This window comes from Rosa chinensis, chromosome 3, assembly GCF_002994745.2.
Source record: "Rosa chinensis cultivar Old Blush chromosome 3, RchiOBHm-V2, whole genome shotgun sequence".
Taxonomy (NCBI): domain Eukaryota; kingdom Viridiplantae; phylum Streptophyta; class Magnoliopsida; order Rosales; family Rosaceae; genus Rosa; species Rosa chinensis.
Window position 1 is genome coordinate 43,115,132 of NC_037090.1, and position 24,244 is coordinate 43,139,375.

At 37.4% G+C, this 24,244-nt stretch overlaps 2 protein-coding genes across 2 annotated transcripts; both read right to left on the reverse strand.

The window, feature by feature from the left end:
• Positions 1-5,311: 5,311 nt before the first annotated feature.
• On the reverse strand, positions 5,312-7,575 carry LOC112193460 (magnesium-protoporphyrin IX monomethyl ester [oxidative] cyclase, chloroplastic). Its single transcript, XM_024333605.2, has 5 exons — positions 7,039-7,575; positions 6,868-6,932; positions 6,438-6,765; positions 6,042-6,140; positions 5,312-5,745 (listed from the first exon to the last, which is right to left on the reverse strand). Exons 1-5 carry the CDS (start codon positions 7,471-7,473, stop codon positions 5,482-5,484), a joined length of 1,191 nt encoding a protein of 396 aa, XP_024189373.1. The 5' UTR covers positions 7,474-7,575; the 3' UTR covers positions 5,312-5,481.
• A 2,965-nt stretch (positions 7,576-10,540) lies between these two features.
• LOC112191610 (protein sym-1) lies at positions 10,541-15,415 on the reverse strand. Its single transcript, XM_024330989.2, has 7 exons — positions 14,970-15,415; positions 14,666-14,753; positions 13,759-13,853; positions 13,297-13,369; positions 12,543-12,635; positions 12,343-12,429; positions 10,541-10,877 (listed from the first exon to the last, which is right to left on the reverse strand). The coding sequence occupies exons 1-7, from the start codon at positions 15,317-15,319 to the stop codon at positions 10,797-10,799; spliced, it is 867 nt and encodes a 288-aa protein (XP_024186757.1). The 5' UTR covers positions 15,320-15,415; the 3' UTR covers positions 10,541-10,796.
• Positions 15,416-24,244: the final 8,829 nt, after the last annotated feature.

The following is a 24,244-nucleotide window of genomic DNA, read 5'->3' on the forward strand; positions in this document are numbered from 1 at the left end:
GAGTCTCGAAAAAGTTTTTGGCCAGGAAGTGATAGGAAATGAATTATCTTGGCTGGGAAGTGATCTTGGCTGGGAAGTGATGCAAATTATATTCTGGACGTTGCCTATTTATAGGGGAGCATTGGTTGGTTTTCCCAACTGAAACGTCTCCTTTATGGCCTTAACTCCTCTCATAATGGGGCAATTCCTTTAATTTCCAAGCTAAAACGTCTTTCTCTTATTTATTTTTCAGCTGAAACATCTTTCTCTTTTATTCCTCAACTGAAAACGTCTTTCTCCTTTATTCTCCAGCTGAAAACGTCTTTCTCCTTTATTCCCCTTTCTTCATTGCTTGGTCAAATATCTTAATGCTTTATTTTATGACTCCATCATTGCTGTTTCCAACAGTTCCACCAGGCAATGTTTCCTACAACAAGCAGGAGAATATCAGAATTTTCTAGAGAAAATAAAGGGAATTAAAATGTAAAGACCGCAAAAATAGTTGACAGTTAGGAATCCTGATCCAGTTAGGATTTTTCATAAATTTTACTTTTTCCGCCTTTTTCACTCCAAACACTCAACAAGACTCTCAAAATGACTTACTGACTCAAAACACTAAACTTAAGGGAGAAACAAAGCTAAAATGGGGCAAATAATCAATAATATCGTCACACTTTTTTGCTCCTATCAATATTCTACAACGAAAACGAGGGAAATCCAACGGCCGGATTTCCCACAATTCAATCACAAAACTCCAAACTTCAGAAATTCACAAACAATTCCAAACTCCTCCAAAATTCACCAAACTTCACATACAAGCTCTACAACATTTATACAATTTAATGGGCTAAAAACTGAAATTTACACACTGCCCTCCACGCACCACCCACAGTGGCAGCGCGTGGGCTCCACGCGCCAGCGGCCACCACCTCCGATGGTCACCAAATTTTGGCAACACCACCTACTCCACAGTCCAAGCATTTTTCACAACTACAACAAGTTCCAATTTTACCTGTAAGTGATCGAAATTGGCCGTTGAAATTTTTCCATAAAAACCCAAGAACCCTAGGATTTGAAATCGTCGATTCGACCTCCACACTGCAAATCGTGGCTCAAGGCTAGGGGCAAAATGATCCATGGCAAAAGCCGAACCTTCGACGCCAGTTTGGTGGCCGGGGACCGCTGGAATCTCGGAAATCGATGAAACCTCCATTCGGCTACAGTAAACTTTGTGGCTCAATTCCGAGCTCCTCCGGCTGAGCCACCGCAAAACACCACCCCAGGCGTGGCAAGGAAGAAGGGGCGAGTCTGCTGGTGCCCGGATTCCGTCGTGGGTCTGCCGGAGAAGGAAGAATTCGGAGGAAGAAGAAATCGGCCGAAGAGGAAGAAAGGGTCGTCGGGGGAGAGGAGAGAGAAAAGCCGGGTAGGTTTCCAAAAATGAAAACTTACCACAGTAACTCGGCTATTTATAGAAAGTTACCATGAACAGTAACCGTAAACAGTAACTTTAATCTTTCGCTTATAACTTTCACATACGAACTCCGATTTTTACGTACCACATATGCACGCGCTCGGTTTAACGTCCTCTACAACTTCCTTGAAGAACATTTTCTCAAATTTTGACCCGAACAAAAAGTCAACTTTTAGGGCCACTAAAAGTGCTGAAACGACAGTAAAAGTGAAAGTAAAGGTCGTTTACCGTCCAAATGACTAGTAAACGAGTAAACTGAGATACGGGACGTTACAAAGAATGATTGAGAAAGTGGATTTCGCTAAAAATCTGTCATTTGAAGAGGCACAACAAATCATCCTATCACTACCACCCCTAACGAAAATAGTAGGGACATTAGTGATTTTAGCAACAATGCTTTCATCAAACAAGTTTTCACTATTAATAAATTCCAGCCATCCTCATTCAGAAGATCACTAAACATAAGGCTGAGATCAATACCAAAAGTGTTAAGGAAAATAGACATGAGAGAACCGTGCCATCATCCAGCCATTTATATATCCTTTTTAGAAATCAACTTGAGTCTCATCACAATACTTTATTTAACACCCTAATGGAGGAGCTTAGCAACAAAGACAATCCTTCTCCAAGTACTAGTCTAAACAAAAACACGTTTACAAAATAATATATTTGTATTAAAGAAATATAAGGTTACAATATCTGTGAGTATTTTTTAGCAAGAGTTTCCCTTGATTTGATCTTTGAGGTTGGAGTACGGTCGTAGCTTGAACTTCTTACTTTGTTGATGATTTGAAGTTTACGGTTGATTAAGGGTCATAGAGGCTTGATCTTAATTAGACTTGAACCACGAGTAGTGTCATATGGCATTCTACAACTTTGGTGGTTGATGAATCGTCGATGCTTGTTGATTCTCCACTAATTTGATGAAGAATTTGGATATTTGGGTGTTTGACCATGTAGAGAGTTTGCCTAGATTCCAAGTAGGTGTTTTACTCAAGGGTGATGAATACTTGATGTTGAATCATGAAATCTTCCCAAATTTTGCCATGTGAAGAAATCAGCTATTTGGTAGCTTGAAGATTCTTCATAAATTTGACGAATTCTGAGCTTTTGGGTAATTTTCCTATTTGATAAGATGTATTTGTAGTGTTGATGTTCACCTCACTTGGAATGCATTTATGACAAGACATTAATTGCATTCCTTATGTAATTAAACCAGTTACTCTTAATTGATTGACTTACTTGTAATTAATTGTGTAAGAAATTCAGCCATTTAACTTGATATTTGATTTCAATTATTAACAATGATTACACGCATTTTTATGCGTATAATTGTCTTTTACGACCATCTCAAATGGAGTGGTCATTTGATAGGTGGAATGCCCAATGGTAAGAAATGAAAGGAGAAAGCACTCCAGCAGATATGTCAAATCCTACATGGATTTGTCTCTGTCAAATTTGACAGCCCAGAAGTGAACTGTCTTTTTTTATTATTATTATTATTATTATTTCTTCTCCCTCATTCTTTCTCCATGCTAGTCTTCTTCGCACCTAAACCAAAGAGAATCAAGAATATCTACACTCAATATCAAATGTACAACTGACTCTCAATATGGGGGACAGTGATGGTGAGAGATCCATTAAACAATTGGCTTCATCACCGGGGTTCTTTAGTGGGTCTTCGTCAAGCTGGGCATCAAACCTTGTCATCCAAGATGAGCCATTTGAGAGCAACAAGTTCGATCTGAAACTCTCTCTCTCTCTCTCTCTCTCTCTCTCTCTCTCTCTCTCATTGTCGATCTTAAATCCCTCTATGTTGATGTCGATATCTTCTCAACATCAATGTTGTATGTCAATCTCAAAGAAACATTAAACTTTAGATAATTGAGATAGATGAGGAAGAGAACAGGGAAGAGAAGATGGAAAGATGAAGAAGAATGTTTGGAAAATAAATGAACAAGAACTCACCAGCCATGGCGATCTTTCTGATCTCGATCTATTTCCCCAAAACTCAAACAAAAAAACCTGTTCATGATCTCGATATGAAATCTTTGAGAGAATAGGGAAAGTGAAGACGGAAAGATGAAGAGGAATAGTTGCAAGATAGATGAGGAAGAAAAGTTACGGCAGGTTGTTGAAGTGAGAAGGAGAAAAATAAAAACTGATGAATAATTGATAATGGCTTGGGTTTTGTTTTCTAACCCAGCCAAAAAGATGAACAAAGCAACATCAATATGGGGAAATGGAAAGAAAAAAAAAAAAAAAACAAGAAGGGGTTGCATTGGGTTGGATTTTGCAGATGGGTTGGAGGTGAAATTCACAAAATGTTAATTGCTAAGTAGTCTTTCACAAGTTTTTGGTAGTCAATTTTTAGGAGTAATTCTGCCGAATTTTAGGTAAGACCAGTCCTAAAGTGGGCCCCATAGGGCCACCTCATATTTCAGGGTGAAATCTGGGGCATGTCCTGTCATTCATTAACGAAGAAGAAGGTTTTTGAGTTGGTGATAAGGACACCTCCTAGTATAAAACCTGTTGACATAAATGAGTCTTCCTTAGTAAGGTGAGAAAAATGAGATTGTAGGCTAGCCTCGTGGCACAAGGCTTCTCTCAAACACTCTGGAGTTGACTCCGAAGAGACATATTCTCTTGTAATTGATGTTATTATGTTCCACTACCTTATTAGTCTGGTAGTTTTCAAAAAACTAAACATGTAGCTTATAGATATGGTCACAAAATATCTCCATGAGGATCTAGATACAGAGATATATATGAAGGTCCATGATGAACTTCGATTACCCAAATCAAGTAGCTCTCAACCACAAAGCGTGTTTTCAATAAAATTGTGATGCTCACTTTACGAATTAAAATAATCCGAACGGACGTGGTATAATCGTCTAAAGTGATTACTTTATCGGAATGGGATGTGTCAATAATGAATTATCCCCATGCGTTTTCATTAAGATGACAAGTTCCGGGGTTGCTATTGTTACGGTATATATTGATGACATGAACCTTATTGGAACTCTAGATGAGTTATAGGAAACCAGTAAGCACCTAAAATCCGAATTCGAGATGAAAAAGTCTTGGGAAACACTGTTTTGTCTCGGTTTAGAACTTGAGCACCGTGTTGATGAAGATATACAAAAATTGCTCAGGTGCTTCAATGAAGATGAAGTGAAGTTTGTCAACACACTCATGATCATTCGAAGTCTTCATCTTAAAAATGGATTAAATACTGTTTGCTCCCTATACTTATAGGGTTTCATTATTTCTGTCCCTGACCTTAGAATTTCACCCAAAAAGTTTCTGAACTCTCAATTTCCTCCCAATTGGTCTCTGCCGTTAAAATTTTCTATTAAAGTTATAAAAATGTCTATTATGCCTTCACTTACTTTTTTTTTTAATTTATTTTTTCTCTCTCTTTTATTTCTCTTTTTCATTTCACCTCTTGAAAGTTTGTGGATTTGAACCATCTTGATGAGAAAATGAATAGAAGGAGGCGAGAGAGCCGGAAGAATAAGAGGTAAGAAAAAAATAAAAAAAGGGAGGAAGAGATTTTTTTTTGTTTTTGTTAAGTAATTGAGAGTATAATAGACTTTTTAGGTAAAGATAACAGAGTTTTTGAAGAATGCTTGATAGCAGGGACCAATTAGGAGGAAATTGAGAGTTCATGGACTTTTTAGGTGAAATTCAAAGGTCAATGACTGAAACGATGAAATCCTATAAGTACAGGGAGTAAGTAGTATTTGACCCATTATTATTTCCCATTCTCCATTGACAATGGCATCACCTCCGCTACCGAGGAAAATTTGTACTCCAAGCACTCTTCCCCAAATAAAAAAAAAATAAACAAATGACATCTGAACCAGTGTTTAGTTTTAACAAATAAAATTGAACTTTATAAAGCAGTGCACTGAAACAACGCATTGTATGATAACAATGTTTCATCGGTTTTGCAAGGCATAGTAACAATGCTCTAACAGGAACACTTGGCTGGACATGATACGGGATGAGAAGGAAGTTTTAAGAAATTAGTACACCACTTGGGGCTCGAACTCTGCAAAATCGACGGATCCAGACTCAATGGGTGGCATTAAGTACGCAGCCAGAAGTTCAGAGGCCAATGCAGCAACAATTGGTATCCTCTTCAAATTTTTCACCAGGGGAATGTCGTCGCTCTCCCCAACAGCAATGAGCTTCTGGTTAATCTCCACCATGCGGTCAAGTTTCCTTTTGAATTCTGGGTTCTCAACATCAAGCACGGCTGGGAAAATTCTGGCTGTTGTGCGATTTGTCTACAGAAATAGAAAACAGACTTGGTCAATTAATAAAATAATGGCAGCCGTTAACAAGACCAGATGCTAACATTCTTCCAACAAATGATTTCATGTCCGACAAATGATGTATTATATTGTCCAGAATTAAGACAATTGATCATTCTTGAAAATAATTAGAAAGATATATAGCTGTTGGAAACAGATGTATTATGCAGTATCTAGTCCACAAGAATCCATTCACAACTACAAATTTATTCCACTGATGTCTGATGCATGACATTGAGGAACCAAAGGGTATGGTATTGCAGGCTCACCTCAATGATGACATGCATATCAAATTCTTTTGTATTTAGCCCGATGCCTTCATAGAAAGCTGTCCGTTGGCAATCATTTAGGTACATTGTCACATATACCTGGAACAAAGAAGTGTTGAGGAGTCAAGGAATAGGGAATAAATGACAGCTTTGTAACCCTTTGTAATTTGACAATGAACCATTCTAGTTGTACGGGTCGGCAAAGAGAGATCACATGCATATTATTTCCAATAAAAAAAACTTGTGTTTTGCAACATATATTAATCTTGTCTAATAATGATCCAACCAGAGATTATATATATGACTTAAATAATCTGTACTTGATGATAATCAACAGCAATAAAAACGCTCTGACATTAGAATGAGTAAAGAAATAATTAATGAGCAGGGAAATACCGATAAGCAGAAGAATCGAGACCACAACTTTGCCTTCCAGTCATTTAGGAACTGGGGTTGCGCCTTCATGAGTGCAGAAAAGAAGTCACCATGTCTGTTCTCATCCTGGCACCAATTCTCAAAATACTTGAAAATGGGATAGCACTGGTACTCGGGATTTGCCTTGAGATGCCTGTATATGGTGATGTATCTCCAGTATCCAATTTTCTCAGACAAATAAGTGGCATAGAAGATGAACTTTGGTTTGAAAAATGTGTATTTTCTTGCCTTGGTCAGAAACCCCAAGTCCAATGCCAAATTGAAATCCGACAGGCCTTTGTTCAAGAAACTGCAACAAGAGATATATATATATATACTTTCGATCAGTAGGACAATATTGGTTGCGATCGAGTTGATAAATAATTGTGAGAGAAAGGAAAGGAGTAGATACCCGGCATGCCTGGCTTCATCCCTGGACATGAGAGAGAATATCTCAGCTACCACTGGATTGGTTTTCTGCAACATTAAACATTTAACCAGACGGAGGAGAATTAAAGCTAGATTCAGTAGTCAAACAGAGAATAGATAGAGCAGAAAAGAGAGAAAGAATTGAATCCCAGACCTTAAGCCTTCTTCCAAGCTCTTTGTAAAGAAGGAAGCCAGAGAACTCAGCAGTACAAGACCTCTCCAAGAACTCGACAAAGATCTGTCTGAGGGGGCCCTGGAGATTATCAGCAGCCACCTTGAACTCCTTGTTCCTCACAAAATGGGTCTGGTTGTAGTCGGTCTTGAACTCCTGAAGCAGAGCCTCAAACTCAACCTGGTTCAAATTGTTGTTGATTTCGGTGTTGAAAAGGGTCTCCATCTCATCAAAGTCGGTGGTGTAGAACCTTGGTGCCAACAGTGTCTCCTTGATGGCTTTCTTAGTACTGGACTTTTTGGTGGACGACGACATTCTGATCATGGTGCTCGACGTCTTGCTACTAGTGCTTCTCGTATTCCCAAATTTGGGAGTAACGACATTGCCGAAATTCGTGATGGGTTTCACAAGCGCCATTTCTGCTGCTCGGACTTGCTTCCCAGCGGCACAACCTTGACTTGATGTGGGTGAGTGCTGCTGCTCCGACTTAAATGAGAGCTCGGACACTAGAGATAAGATCCCTTTGGCTTTACAATTGGTTCACACCCGATATAATCTCATCCAATGAAATCTACCAGTTTTCATTGGTGCTTGACACGTGGCATCTGATTACGTGTCTTTCATCTCTTGCTTGGTTTTGACAATGCCACATGATATATGGGAATTAGATTTAGTAGCACCAAGACATGGTTATCGTCAAGTTTGTAGACATGACCAGAGCGTGAGTTACGTTGAGTTGAGATATATATATATATATATATATATATATATATATATATATATATATATAGTGACTTAAGACTCATATTTACAACTACAAATAATGCAAGTTAAACTGTTTTTTTGTATACCTAGCCGTTCTCTGTTAGGATTGTAAAAACTCAAATTTTCTCTTGTTTCAAGCAATTTTCAAGATTTCAATGGCTAAAGAAATGACGGCGGGACTGTCAATGGCGTCAATACTTACAAATGATCCGGTGGTGGATTTTAGAGAGGTTGGTTCGACTACAATTGCCTTCTACCTTGTGGGGAGACTGGCTAGTCGCAAGGCCGGAGACGAGAAATGGATGCCCGAAACCCTAACTGGTATGTGGGTTTCTAGTGTTGAATCTTCAACATGAGGTGTAAGGGATGGAGGCGAAAATCTCAAAATCAATTCAAAACATACTGATTCTCACATATAAAATATGTAATGACTAGAGGGTACTGCTGATTAGTCATCTCATACTACCTAGAGAATACTGCCGACTAGGTGACGCATCGCAGGATAATGCCAACTGGAATACGAGGAGACGGTGGCTAGAGGATACTACCGAGTAACCATCTCATGTCATCTAGAGGGTACTGCCGACTAGATGACGCATCAGAGGGTACTGTCGACTAGAATACTATGAGGCGATGGCTAGAGGGTACTACCAACTAACCATCTCATGCCATCTGGTGGGTACTGCCGACCAGACTATTGCCTGAAGGGTACTGCAGACCAGGTAATACATGCATACACTAACATTCTCATCTTTCATAATTTACCTCCTCAATTACATAACTCTGAACTTAAATTCATTATCGTTCATAAGATTTAAATCAAATCATTATCTTTCGTAAAGCAAATATCAATAGTTAGAAATTCAAATAGCTCATTACAATAATAAAGGCTTTCAAAAATGAAAACAATATCAACTTCTCCAGCTTCATAAATCATCATCATGTCATCAAAAGCATAACTCATCAAATCTCAATAATTCATAAATAGCTCGTGTAATTAATATCAAGTCTCAAACATTATTAACTTAAATTATTACAAAATTTTAATACTCAAAAATATAATATTGCATGTGTATTTAATTTAAAAAGAAAATGTTCACTATAGAATTACAATTATGACAACTATCAGACGAATTCTTGCTCGAGGTTGATCTACGCGTTGTTCTCGAAAGAAAATGGGGTTTGAATTCTTTAGATTCGCACACCCTCGATTTGAACCACGTCGTTTGGAGGGTTTGCTCTACGATGAATGGGCTTCAAAACCTAATTCGTTTCTCACCGGAGATAGCTAGAATTAAAGTTCCGACGTCGGCCCTTGCTAGTTGCCGAGTTGGAAATTGCTTCTAAACTCCTTCTCCGGTGCAAATCTACCCAAATCACCACCACATACCTCATGAGGAGGAAGAGGCGGTCCAAACCTGACCAGTGGTGCATTGTCAGGTGCCTGGACGGCTGAGATCTTACTGGGTCGGGTAAAAAATCCGGGTCAATCTCAAGAGAAAATGGGAAGGTCAATGTTCTAACTGAAATGGACACTTCTAAAAATGGAAACTCAATTGCTATTTATAGCAGGTTTCCTAAAATAGTAACTTCTGCTTTTCAGATCGTCACTTCTTCATACGAACTTCAATTTTAGTGTGTCGTGTGTCCAGGAACACGATTTGACGTGCTCTACATCTTTCATGAATGAAATTTTCTCAAAAAATAAACCAAAGAAAAGTCAAACTTTAAGCTCCTATAAGTTTGAAATGAAAGAAAAAAATAATGATAATTGTCGTTTACCGCCTAAATGACAAGTAGACGGGTAAATCTAGATACGAGGTGTAACAACCAATTTCAACAATGGAGCAGAGTGAATAGGTGGTGGCAGCCCGAACGTCTGGATTTCGAATGGCAACCCAAACTGACTTGTCCTGTTTAGAGAAAGGCCCAAATTAGCCTTGGCTCTGCGCCATTGAATTTGGAGGATGGATTATGTTTCTAATACTAAGGGGCAGTTTATCTTTCTCCGAGTAAGAAAAAAGGTCATCCTAGGGGTAGTATAAACAAACCTACAAAAGGCCCTAAACCTAGGAAGAAAAGGTTCCCAAGCAAGCTGGAGATTGCAGTGGTTTCGTTGAGTCATCAAATCCACCGGTTTTCATTGGTTTGGATTTGTGACAGAATCTACATTTTTGCTACAAAAACTTGTTTGTAAAGCTTTCCTTTATTAAGGATAGTTTGGAACTTTGGACCTTTTCCCTTCAAACATGTCCATTCCTAAGGAAATAAGGCCCATTTTCAAACTAATCCCAATTAAAATTCACTTCATAAGCTATGCAGCCACCCTTCACTCTCTTTCTTTCATGATGTATATCAGTTGTATTAATGAGCACAATTAGTTATTACAACATGGCAAATGTAATGCCATAATAACGATCATCGATTCTCTGCTTTTACAGTTGTAGTAATGTGAGTATACATCCCCACAGTTTATAGTACAAGCATTTAAAGTCCAAAAAACATGTATATTTTTTTTTCTTTCAGCTTCACGAATTGGAGACCTCATTCTCTTCAAAGATATGCCTGGTTCTCGCACTACAATAGCGCATGAGGTCGTCTTCCCAACCCAGCTTAGCATTTTTGTTGTAGGAATGAACTTGCCAGAGTTCATGATGAATTTTGGAAAGGCCGAATCAATTAAAAAAATAGATAACGAGATAGAGAAAAAATGCACCCATTGTAACTCTAGAAGATCACTTTTCTTCAGTTTAACTCAAACAATATAGTAAAATACAAAATGTACCAATTACATAATGTTAAAATCCTTGTTTCTTTTTCAGGTACTTCTCTGCTGTTTGCCAAAAATATACATGGCCGTGTCCACTCGATGTAGCACAAAATGCAGAAATAAGAGTGTTCTCAGAATTTAGAAGAGTATTTTCTTCTTACAGCGAATGCATAAAAACCAACAATCATACAAGTCTCCAAATTACCTATTTTTGAAGAACCTCTTTGTGAGCTTTAAACGAGAGGATAACATTCCATGCCAAAGCAATAACATTAGCGGTAAGAACCTGAAATTAATGACATGTATTAAAGTGGGAATAAAATAAAATAGAGCTATGGAATACCTGTACAAAATGACTAGAAAATGAAAATTATAACATAAAAAGCGACCTTAGGTAAAGAATACACACGTGCACAAATCTCAACTTTTTCACTCTCTTAAAAAACTTACCATGTAGCCACTGATACATGAATCATTCAAAGAACCCAAATGATTGCTACTAAGCATTCTAAACAACATAATTTATGACACTTAATACATCAAAAAGTTGAAAGTCCAGATGTGGAGAATTTCAAAACACAATAGCGTCAAGCTGCATCTGTGAATTGCATTACGTATGAACAAACTCTTAATTATATGGACCTTAGTAATTGGTAGAACTTATTTATATAATCTGGACTTGGCTCCAGCATCAAGAAGCAGGTAGTCAATTCCCACTTTTTAGTCATTGATACAAAGAAGCCAGGAAGATGTAGAACAGTCAAGGAAGGAAAGAGGATCAGAGAAATAGATTTTCCTGCAGTAGTCGTGATAGGTTGTGCGAAATTTGGGAAAGATCGAATTAGATTGCTGACAAATGATACACGCACCTCAGAAACCCCTCTTAAAACACCAAAACAATATTCTGCTGGGTTGAAAACATATATGGTGCTCGTCATGGGGTATGGGAAGCATATCCAGGAGTAAAATTTTCAGAAAAATCAGCAGACATTCTAAATGGAGTATCCAATCCGAATCCATGTATCACAGTTTCTGACAACTTTAACCGGGGATTTTAGTATTCATCTTCATGTTTCTGCAAAATTAAGGTAATTTATTTCTAAGCCATGTTTGGCTAGTGTTCGTGTTACTTTATCTGAGTTCTAGAATCTCAAATTATCTTAGGTTCTATATTTTCTTTGGTCTGAAATAAATGAAAAAGTTGCAGTCTTTGGAGACAGACATGACATGACTGATAAAATGAAATTATCCCTGACTAATCCTGATTCTGGCTCTTCTCCAAACCTAATTCTTCACCTAGTATTTTGTCTAATCTTCTCTACATTACATTCCAGTTAAATGCTAGACCACAAGTTTGAATCCTAGTCATATTCATTGATGCCAAACAACAGAATGACATGATTTATATGATTTTTGGTTTCATTGATACCAAATGACAGAAAGACCTTTAATGACTTGTTGGATACTCAAGCATGACTCTTTAACACTTTAAATTAATTTTGCAGATGAACGACTATTAATCAAGCTTCTACACATCTTGATTCATTTAACACATTCAAAACTATCCAAGAATTTATAGTAATTTGTTTTGAGAATCTCCTGCACCTTAGTGCGTTGAGACTTTTAGACCTCACACATGCCCCATACAGGAGGGGGCAGTGATAAAAGTTTCACATGCAACTTCACAATATCCAAATCATACTTTGTCTACAAGCAGTAATGAATGCATAACTTCATTATATAATCCTAACCTGGAATTGCTGTGGTACAAACCGAAAGTTAAGAAATTGGAAAGGTATCCACAGTTGCCAATTAGCAAGCACAGCAGAAAACCACTCCTACAACAAAAATAGGGGGGAGAGAGAGGGAGAGAAAGAAAGGTTTCAGATGAATAAAGACAATTTCTGTGTGAATGTATATATAATAACTTATATAACTCCTTTAATTCCACCTGTTGTAGCTTGGGTACAATTTGGGAAGGTCTTCCCTCCAGTGTCATCAATGCCGATAAGAAAACTCCAATAAATGTAGGAGAAAAAAGAAACTGCAAAAATAATAAGTCGATTTTAGTAAATTAATGATAACATATTTTTTTTTAATTAAAAAGAAAGAGCAAACAGAAGGTGGACAAGAAGTCCACAAATTAGGAGCCAAAGTGCAGATCAATGCTTCAGACAAAACAAACAGTAACAAAACTGTAGGAAAACAGAACACTTGCACTCTAGATTACATCAGCCTTCCAACCTAATAGAATGAAATAAAGTCTAAAGTCTTTGAAAGCCTTCGACACAGAGGCCCAAAGAACTGCCCAGTTTCTTAATTTCTCCCAAAGCTCCTCCAACTAGACCTAAGTAATCTTTACAGATCCGACTGTTTCTTTCTGTCCACAGCACCCAAATGACAGTCAGAACACTACATCCCTAGAGAATTTTGACCTTCTCCCCTTTCCCAAAAGGCCAAACCCAACAAAATGAAGACTGAAAACAGCATGACTTTCTTCTGGGGTCTCCCAATTACCTCCAACCTCCCTAAATAATTTCTTCCAAAGAATAGAAACAACTTGGCAGTACAGAAACACATGAACATTCTCCTCCTTTGTTTTGCACATAACACAACAGTGGGGGGAGCAACAACAGCAGATAACCTTCAAAATAATAATAAGATGTCCTTCAAGTTTTGGAAACACAATGAGAAGTTGAGATCACCTGATCAAGTAGAAGGCTCACGAATGCACCTGATGCTCCAGGCAACGTGACCAGTTTGCTTAGATACAAATACCTGAAGATACAAAAGGTTGCATACTAAACGCTTAGAAAAAAAACTGAAAGAAATATAAATACACAATAAAAACAAACAAAATCTTTCACGTATTTGATTACTGATCTACAGTGCACTTAATGGCATTGCTATTATAAATAACACCATTTCTCATGAAAGGAATAGAGAAATATTAAAGTTTTATAGCACAATATATGCAGATAACTATTGTATCAGTTGTATAATCAGAATAAATTAAAATAAAATAAAATACAATAAAAAAATTAAGGTATCAGTCGGCAGTTACTTTCTGTTTTGAAGTGTTATAGTCTACACACGCAATGATATGAATATGATGGTCAATAATGTAATTCTAAATTTAAAATTTACAGACATTTCTGAAGTGTTACCAGAAATGCAGCGTCGGACCTACTAACACCAGACCCAGCAAGGTAAATAAGAATGTTCTTTTCACGTCAAGACATGGAACTTGATCAATAACAAGCTGCCGAAAAGAATAAAATAAATTTATAAACAAACAAATAAATAATATAATAATTATTTTTAAATCTTGAGGGAGAAAAATATTTTTATTCTTATTCTTATACAAGAAAACAGCAGGCTCAAAAGAACATTCTTATTTACAAATGGAAAAACCTCAGTATAATAACTTATAAAATGGTACCTCATTGTAAGAAACATAATTGTACAACAACGACATAAAAACCATTAGTCTCTAAAAGAAAATGTAGTACATTAGTCCCAAAGAAGTTATCAATTTGTTAACTTTAAATTAAGAGAACGATTGACACCATTCTTAGCTTTCTTGTTTCTTGGTAAACTATTAAACTGTTACTTAGCAAGTCAAAATACCCTCTTTGAATGACACACCTAATACTTGTTTGATTGAAGCCTTCAACCCCTTTCAATATAATATTACTGAGGCCTAAGCAGATGAAATCGCCTTAGTTTTCTTAATATTGTCACAAGCATTAACTAAACAAGCAAGCCTTTGAACCTTGAGGAACCTCTGCCTTCCAAATTTGATCAACAGGATGTCTTAAACTACATCAAAACACTGAAAACCTGAATCGCATCACCCAGGGAAAACATTGATAGGATTACACTAGTATACATGCACATTAGTTGTCAATTTATCTGGGAAAGAAAAAAAAAAAAAAAAAAAAAAGGACAGAAACAGAAGTGCAGAAGAAAAGATATCGGTTTAAATTAGAAGTTCCACTATGAAATTTGATGATTTTGTTAGTCCACCAAAAATAAAATAAATATAAGTAAGCGCAACTAGAGGAACAATACCTGGCAGATAACATCTCCAATGAGGGTTAAAAATGCAGATGTCAGAGCTTTTATCGACGCAGGATACTTTGCAAGAAGATCCAAATACCTAATAAAATGCACAATAGGACGCTTGTTTTAATATATCCAAAGTGCAAATATTGGTACAGTTCAACCGTCCAACGCAATGCACATATGCATTCACATCGTTAGTTAGATGATATTTTCATTCTTGGAATCCAATTAAGAATTCAGACAACGTTCAAGTCTTGGTTTTTCTGATTCGTAAATACGCATAACATGAAACAGAGTTTGGAAAGATTACCATGAGAGGAAAGACCAATTGCTATCATCACCTTTGCCACCACCTTCACCTTCACCTTCACCTCCACCTCCACCTCCACCTCCACCTCTGCCATGATTGTTTCCGCCACCAGAATTACCATCACTTCCGTTGGACCCATCATCAGAAACCGCCTTCGGACTAAAACGCAGTTGCCGGAATCCTATTCCATTACCGGAATTCAGAGCGTACGAGTGAGAACGGGTCTGAATTCGATTTGCTGAAATCGTAGTAGAATGCAAAATGGGTTTACGGGAACAACATCCTCCTACAAAAGGATTTAAGAATGGGGATGTACGAGTGAGTGATACAAGGTTCGGAGTCATTGTCATTTTGGATTTGGAACTGCTCAGGACTCTGTTGCTTTTTATCGGCGGGGTTTTGGATTTACCACTGAGGGGTTTTGGGTCAGTTTCTATTCTTTTCTTTTTTGGGTGAGGAGGGTTTTAGTGGGTCGGAATTTAGAAAAAAAAAAAATAGAAATTATATTTTGAGACAAGGAGTAAACAACGTTAACTTTTTTTTTTTTTTTGGTTGGAAATAGGGTTTGGAAGTTGGCACCCAACCTAATAATCCCACGCCTTTTATTTATATTGATATTAATAGAATGCATCGGTGTATATATAGCTTGAACCTAGAGCTACAAATGAAATATTACAAATATTCTTGTACAGAACATCATGAATAATCGCGAGTGTCTCGTTTAACCATAAGTTATCAATAATAGACAAACTAGCAAAGTGTGTCAACCTGTTTGTGACACTATTTGCTTCACAAAATATATGTCCACATTGAAAGGAATAAATACTATTGTTGCAGTGTTTAGAATCCTCTATGATCCGACCAACAGCAGACAAATCAGTATGATTATTACCAAGAGCACTCACCAACAAAAAGCCATCACTTTCTAAGTCCACCCTTGATGAATCACTAGTAAAAAGCTTGCTCTACAATCTTCAACTTTCATATGGATAGTGAGGAAAGAGATAACCAAATTCCCTAAATTTACAGCAATTTCTAAAATTTTAAGGAAGAATTATAGAAATTTTAGAGATTGCTATAAAATATGGAATCTGTTGGAGTTGGAGTAAAAAAATTGCTTAAGTTTTGACTTTTGCTTCTCTATAATGCAAAAATTATAGGAAAACCGTTGGAGTTGCTCTTAAAGGCTCCATCAATATTCATCTTCAAACGTCCACTCGGGGGACATTTCCACTGAACCTGGACCTCTTTATTTCTGTTGTCGAGCATTGATTCAATTGATGTCTGATGAAACTTTTCCAAGTAATGAGTAGACATGAAACTTTTCCAAGTAATGAGTATACCAACACACCATATGCATAGGATTAAATTAAGTCGTTGTCATTCCAAATTTTTGTTGTTTATCTCCATCCACACAACCCAGAGACTAACATAAAATATATCAATTTGATATTGTATTAAGAGAGTCCAGGAGAAGAGTGAGGTTTGGGAGTGGGGTTAAGGGTACGGGGATGTACAAGTACCCGCCGATTTACGTACCCGCTGGCTCATGGTACCCGTACATGACCTTTGCTCGAGGTGCGGGGTGAGGTTGAGGGTGAGGGGTGTCCTGCATGTACCCATGTTCCCGGTGACTCGTGGTACCCGTACATGACTCTTGCTCAAGGTGCGGGGTGTCTTGCGCGTACATGATTTGGTGGTTCCCGTACATGACCCTTGCTCAAGGTCGGAGGCTTATACCCAAACTCCTAGGGGCCCTCCTTCTAGCGCCAATGTTTCTGTGTGAGAATACGGAACTGGAACTAAATATGAGGCTAGAGAGAGAGAGAGACACAAACATGTATAGTGGTTTACCTTGCCCTTGAGGCAAGGCTACATCCACTTTAGAGATTTCACTATGAGTGAGGCCAAGTAGACTTTGTAGTATACAAGTGTCACGCCCCTGATTTTACACACATGAAAATCGATACATATAATCCCATAATTATACATGCGTGAACGTTCAGTCACCAATAAAAAATACCTGGAATCTTTTTCCTTTTAAACCAAGTACATACTGATGCCCTGAACCCTCAAAGTTAATATACACTCGCTCCAAAGAGTTATATATTACACAAGCTTACGAATTAAATTGTCAATAACAACATAAAACGTAAATGCTCCTCAGAGCTCACTACAACGGAAGTCTTAATAACGGTAAGGTCACAAAATTACCATCACTTCCGTTGGACCCATCATCGGAAACCGCCTTCGGACTAAAACGCAGTTGCCGGAATCCTATTCCATTACCGGAATTCAGAGCGCACGAGTGAGAACGGGTCTGAATTCGATTTGCTGAAATCGTAGTAGAATGCAAAATGGGTTTACGGGAACAACATCCTCCTACAAAAGGATTTAAGAATGGGGATGTACGAGTGAGTGATACAAGGTTTGGAGTCATTGTCATTTTGGATTTGGAACTGCTCAGGACTCTGTTGCTTTTTATCGGCGGGGTTTTGGATTTACAACTGAGAGGGGTTTTGGGTCAGTTTCTTTTCTTTTCTTTTTTTGGTGAGGAGGGTTTTAGTGGGTCGGAATTTAGAAAAAAAAAAATATAGAAATTATATTTTGAGACAAGGAGTAAACAACGTTAACTTTTTTTTTTTTTGTTGGAAATAGGGTTTGGAAGTTGGCACCCAACCTAATAATCCCACGCCTTTTATTTACAGGGGAAATGATCATTTACCAAGTTTTGGGGTCAATTAACCTCAATTACCCAAACACTCTAAGAGATTGACTATTTAAACAAGAAGTTACACTTTTTAACCCCATTTACCCATCATTTCAAAACGGCCTCGCTTTTCCCCAATTTTTCTGACGTTTTTGACCTTTTATAACTGAATTCTTTCAAATTCGTAACAGTAACGAGATTTAGGGAGAGAAGATCTCCGATTTTGGAGAGAGAGAGGATCGGCTTTATTCCCAGAGTGAGGATCGGCTAATTTCCAGATATATGAGCTCGCCTGTTTTCAAGGATAGAAGCTCTCAAATTTTAGAGAGATAATGGAGCTGTGCGATTTGTAGAGAGAGGAGCCGTGCGTTTTCTAGAGTGAGGAGTTCTTCGATTTCTTTTGAGGGAAGACCTGCTATTCGTAGAGCGAGAAGGTCTGTTGCGATTATCACATGGAGTGAGATGGAGCTCCTCTTTCGGTTCCTCCATTGCGGTTAGCTTCTTCTTCTCTATGTAATTGTTTTATATTCAGCACGTTTTGATTTTCTAGGTCTTTTCTGTGTACGATTTTGCTTTGTTAACTACTAACTAGTTTTCCTGAACCTGAGCTTCGTGTTAAGGTTGAACTGGTTGTAAAGTTTTATTGCAGTTATGATTTGAACTTCTAGGCCTTTTTTTTGTGTGCATTGTATTTTGGTGTTATCTTCGTGCTGTTTTCGGCTGGACTGAGTTTCGTGTTTGTTTTGAGATTGGCTCTGAGGTGTTTTTATACTTTATACTATATTACTAGGGTTCAATAATTTTTCTACTGGGGGCCAATGATGTGTTCTAGTTGTTACTCAGATCCTTATTTTGTTGGTTAATGATCTTTTCATTTTTGTGCAGAGATATTTGTTACATTTTCTGAAGCATTTCGGTAGTGTTATTACATTATTGGGGCCCGGTAATATTCCTAGTGGGGGATAATAATGTGTTTTAACTGTTATAAAGTCTCTCAATTTGTTGTCTAGTGATACTTTTGTTTAGTTTAAGAGTAATTTGTAGCTTTTTCTGTTGTTTTTTGATAGTTCTGTTTAAATCATTAGGGGGCAATAATGTCTTTATTGGGGGGCAATAATAGTTTTGTTCTTTTACTTTCTTTCAGGATTATTCCCGACCCCCTGGTTGCTAGGTGCATTTATTCTGGAAAATGTTATATGATTCCTCTGAATCATTGTATGATCTTTTTTGACTTGTATGAAGACGTTTTCTGTACGTTCCAGTTTTTGCCAAGTGATGTTATTGAGCTTCAGTATTCCGTACCGGGTTGTGAAGCATGTTTTCTTCGTTCCGAACGTGATTTCCAGATGCTGTTTTGCAGTGCTAGAATACATAAGTTAGAATGTGTTGATATTTCTGTTTTAAAGATTGGTGGAAGTTGCAGGAACACGTGCTCAGTGGAAGTTATTGATGAGGACGATTATTTGGGGGAGGCATTTAGGATTGAAGTTCACAAGTCGTATTTGTCTGATGAGTGGAGTTCCTATATTCATCACGTTGGGGAGAAGATTCATAGTGCAGCTCAGCTCCGTGAGAAACTTAGGAAGTATGCAATTGCAGTTGGTTTCGAGTTCGTTTTTTTTAGAAATGATTTGGACCGTATTCATGTAGTTTGTTCAAATGTTGGAACTGAAGGCTGTGATTGGCATCTTCGCGCACTTTCATCATCTGCCAATGGTTGCCTTTATATAACGGAGTTGAATAATATTCACACTTGTAATGGTGTAGTTAGGACTCAAAAGCATAGCTTCTGGGATCCAAGGTTGTGAAGACTTGCATTGCTGCCGATGTTAGCTATAATCTTTCACTGAAGCCAAGGGAAATTATGAGTAAATTCAAGTCTACATATGGTTTTGATATTTCCTACAAGGTTGCCTTGAAAGCAAAGTGCTAAGGAAGCGATTTATGGTTCCGATGCAAATTCATTCAGCAAGTTATCTTGGTATAAGGAAGCCGTTTTGGAGAGTAATCCGGGCTCTTATTTTGTGTTGGAAGTTGACCCATCCACTAATCGTTTTCATCGGCTTTTCATAGCTTATGGAGGCTGTATTGAAGGCTTCCAATTCTGTTTGCCGGTGTTGTATGTTGATGGAATAATTGGTAAAAGCATCTACAAGGGTCAGATTCTTTCTGCAACTGGCAGGAATGGAAATCAAGGTAACTTCATAGTATATTGCCCCCCAATAATTTGTTTAGTGGGTACCAGTAGACTGACGTTTTTGTGTTCTGGTTTTGTGCAGGTTTTTACCCTCTAGCCATATGTGTTTGTGATTCTGAGACGGAAACAAATTGGACATTCTTTTTCAAGCATTTGAAGAGTTTACTTGAACCTCAAGGAAGAGTAATCACATTTATTAGTGATCGGGATACCGGACTGTTGAGTGCTTTCGATAAGGTATTTGCTGGACATCCTCACCTGTTTTGTTACAAGCATTTGGTGGCGAACCTTGCCGGTAAGTATAAGGGTAAAGGCAATTTTGTGATGATAGAAGAAGTTAAGAAGAAGTTTTTTAAGGTTGTATATTCCTCTACCGAGAAGGAATACTGTTTCAATTTGAGGTTGCTTAGGCAAGAGGGTGGGGCTGAGATTATTGACCCATTTCTTGCTGAAATTCCAGTTCAACACTGGTGCCGTGCATTTTATACAGGTGGCCGATATGGAATAATGGCCAATGGGATTGCAGAATCATTTAACTTCTGGATTTCACTTGAGCGTTTGATGTCGGTATATTGTATGTTGGATCAGACCAGAATTAAGCAAATGGAGCAGATGGGTAAGAGGAGGGATGAGGCACAACGTTGGACAACAGAACTGACTCCCAAAATGGAGGAAAGGTTGAAGGTGCAGATGGAGAAATCTCGTCGTTTCAGTGTCCATTACTCTAGCCCTGGTGTTTATGAGGTTCGATCTGAATTTTCGTACGTAGTTAACATTTCCGAGCATTCATATTCATGTGTGAAATGGCAGATCAATTGTTTTCCTTGTCCTCACGGTCTTGCTGCAATATGATACGCTAAAAGTAAGCGCATAATTTAACCCTGAAATGTCATCGTTAGTATAGAATAAATAGGGATCGTTCTAACCGGGGATTGCGGGTACACCTATAATTGCAAAAACAACTAAAGAATTAAAATAAGTATAAAGTATTATTTACAAAAATAAACAAAGAATAGAAATATATACAAGCAAACATAAAGAAGGGGGTTTAGGATTAATAAATTGAAAATTAAAATAAATAAAATAAAAGAAAGGTAAAAACATATATACAAGGGTGGAACGCAAGGAACAAAGATCAAATCCACAATCATATGAATGAAATCCAATCACAATTCCTATAGTTGATTTTCTATGTCATGAGAAAGAAGTTGACCATGTGAAACGTTAGAAAGCAAACGATTTCCCAGTTTTTACTTTCCTTGAATAATTAATCTAAGTGAAAGCACCTAAATCAATCCTATTGAACATGTAATCATAGTCTAGAAGCTAGCTAATCAAGAACACATTCAACGCATGAAGAACAAAGAAAGGATGTCAACCAAAGTGCACAACCTAGTTATGAAAAAGTTCACCTATTTGCAATCCTCCTTAATTGATTTCGACCTTTGTCCAAACCCTTTACTACTTAAATTAGCTCCAATTACATGCATATATCCTAAGTTGGCCACCAAAGAACACATACATATAAAAGTTTTCTGTAAAACAAAATCAATCAAGCAATCTCACATCAGCAACATTTAAATCAACATAAAGAAATCACAACTCTATTTCCAAACATATAAACGGGTTTTAAACTTTTCCCTTAACGTCATGTTAACTAGAATCCATAACTCTACGAATCAAACAAAGGAAAAGAAAAGAAAGTATGAAATACACCATGAAAGATGGATGATGAAGCCTTGAGACGAAGAACTCGAAGATCCTTGAAAGCAAGCAATCTTCTAGGGACGACACAAGGGTGGATGGCGGATAGGATCTTGATGTATTGCATGACTTCTTCTCCTCCTTAGTTGAGACGCAGAGCTTCTGAAGACTAGAGAATGGAGAGAAAGCTTGACGTTATGGAGAGAATTTTCTGAATGAAGAGGTGTGAGAGAGAGAGGTGTTGTTGTGTGATGGTGTAGCATAGGGGGGTTTATATAGGGGAAGGCAAGGCTTCATGAATTTAATTTCTAAGGAATTTTCTGGTTGCACCACACAGCTCCAACCAATGAATTAATGCCACGTCAGCTCTGCCATGTCACTCAACCAATCAAAAAGCTCCAAAATAAATCCATAATCTTTCCAAATATATTATTGCTGATTTTCCCAAGATTTAATCTGATTTTATTCACCATTTTTGGCCAAATATGTAGGCATGAACCTAGATAATGTATCCGGACGCATTTTGGACCTTTTCTCCCTTAAATCTCTCCATGGCTTTATCCTTAATGTCTCCCCTTGATTTTCTCTTGATTTTCACATTAAAATTGCAGATTTTATTCTCTAATTTCAGCCAACATATCTTGAGGGAATTGAGGAACGAATTTGGACTTGTTTTGAACCTTTTCTTCCTTGAAATTCTCCCTTGATATTCTCAACGTAATCTCCTTGATTTTCCATGCAAAAATCAGATTTAATCTCCCAAAATATCTCCCATGTAATCATGTGGTCTCCTAATGCCTTCAGGTTTCCTAGCCTCATCAAGATTCCTGAGTTGACTGGGATTCCTAGTCGGACCAGGAAAACTCCATTTATTCATTTCAGCTCCATTTATTCCAATGTACCTAGAAAATATAAACTTTTATTAAAATTACTAAAAATAGAAACTTTCTAAAGATGGAAACTTTCCTAAACAAGAAGGATTTATTTAAGGAAATAACTAAGTAAATTTGAGGAAATAACAATTAAAACGTTGCATTAAAATGCTCCTATCACAATACAAGCTGCTTCTGAAAATGTCTATGGTTATATTGATAAGTACTTTCGTCTTGATATGTTCAAGAAGAGCTACAGTTCTCCTATCCATCCAATAACCAATGTTAATATGTCTTCTTCTGAATCTGCTACTGACTTTATATTACCTCCCCTTGTGAAGAGGCCACCTGGAAGGCCCAGGTTGAAGCGGTTCAAGTCTATTGGAGAGGTCGAAAAGAAGCTGATTCGTTGCGGCCGTTGAGGAAAAATGGGCACTCATAACAAGAAGAGCTGCACAGAACCTCTCGTTCAGTAGTATCACATGATTCTGTAAATGGTTGATAGGTTTTACACTTTTCTATTGGGAGGAAGTAATTCGTTTATTGGGGGCCAGTAATTGTTTATATTTAGGATCAATGAACTATTATTCTTTTCAGAATTACATATTTTAACTATTTTTTTAATTTTCGATTCCTTGAAGAGAAATAAAATGAAATTATTAACAGGTTTGAGTTGATGTTGTTGGTTATAGAAGGTTTACTGTAGGCCTATAGACAGATTATTGCCCCCCAGTAATGCGAGATTATGAGAACTTTAGAACATATTGTAATTGGAAACCTAAACTATACTTTTGCAACCTAATTTAACACCCAAAAAATATACATGTGACCATCTTCCTAACTATTACTGGGTTCCAATAATTATCTTATGATACCCCAGTAAACCTGATTTTAGATGAACTTTGATTTCATCATGTATTGGATTCGAAGGTATTTTACCTACATAAACTGACCTAAAGCAAAACCGTCACCATCTGACAAAAATTTGAAGATTATTGGGGGGCAATAAACCCGTCTATTTAAGTGCATGATTCTACTAGAAGCTTGTTGACAGGTCCTGTTATAAATTGAAAGAAACAGAGGTATATTACATCATCCAATACTGCATGTTATTTAACCATAATTCCAAAATAAGTTTATCTGCCCAAGTATTTACATAGCCTATCCCGGTTTTGAAATCCTAATGTTAAATTTCTACATATGCTATCCTGCTTTTGGAATCCTAATGTTAAATTTCTACATAGGCTATCCCGGTTTCCATTCTTCACTTTCTTCCGAATTGTAGGTGCATGATTCTCTCTAGTATTCTTTTTCTCATATTGTCCCCGCCTTCCTTACTTGGGTCTTTGCCATTCACTATGCTCTCCATGAAATGGAGCATAAACGGTCCGCAATCAGCACTGTATTAAAGTAAATAAATTCAGTATTTATTGGGTTGCAATAAACAAGTAGTTCATATTTACAGCTTTTAAATGTAGTCAAACCGTGTTGTTCATGATTTATTGGGTTGCAATAAACAAGTACTTACGATGTTGTGTTCTGCTGCGGGCACTCGAAGTCTTCATAGAGTTCATAGTCTGTCTCCACAATATTGTTCTGCAAGATCCAGTTCCTGGTTTCTTTTTCCTCCTCGGTCATTTCCTCTTCAATGATAATTAGGTTTCCCTCATCTTCTTCTTTGCATTTTTCTCGCGTGACCTCTGGGTCTTGGCTGTCACCTGGGAACCTGATCTTTGTCAAGTTCACAACATGTATGAACTTCTTGATGTGCCTCACCTGTTTTTTGTAGATA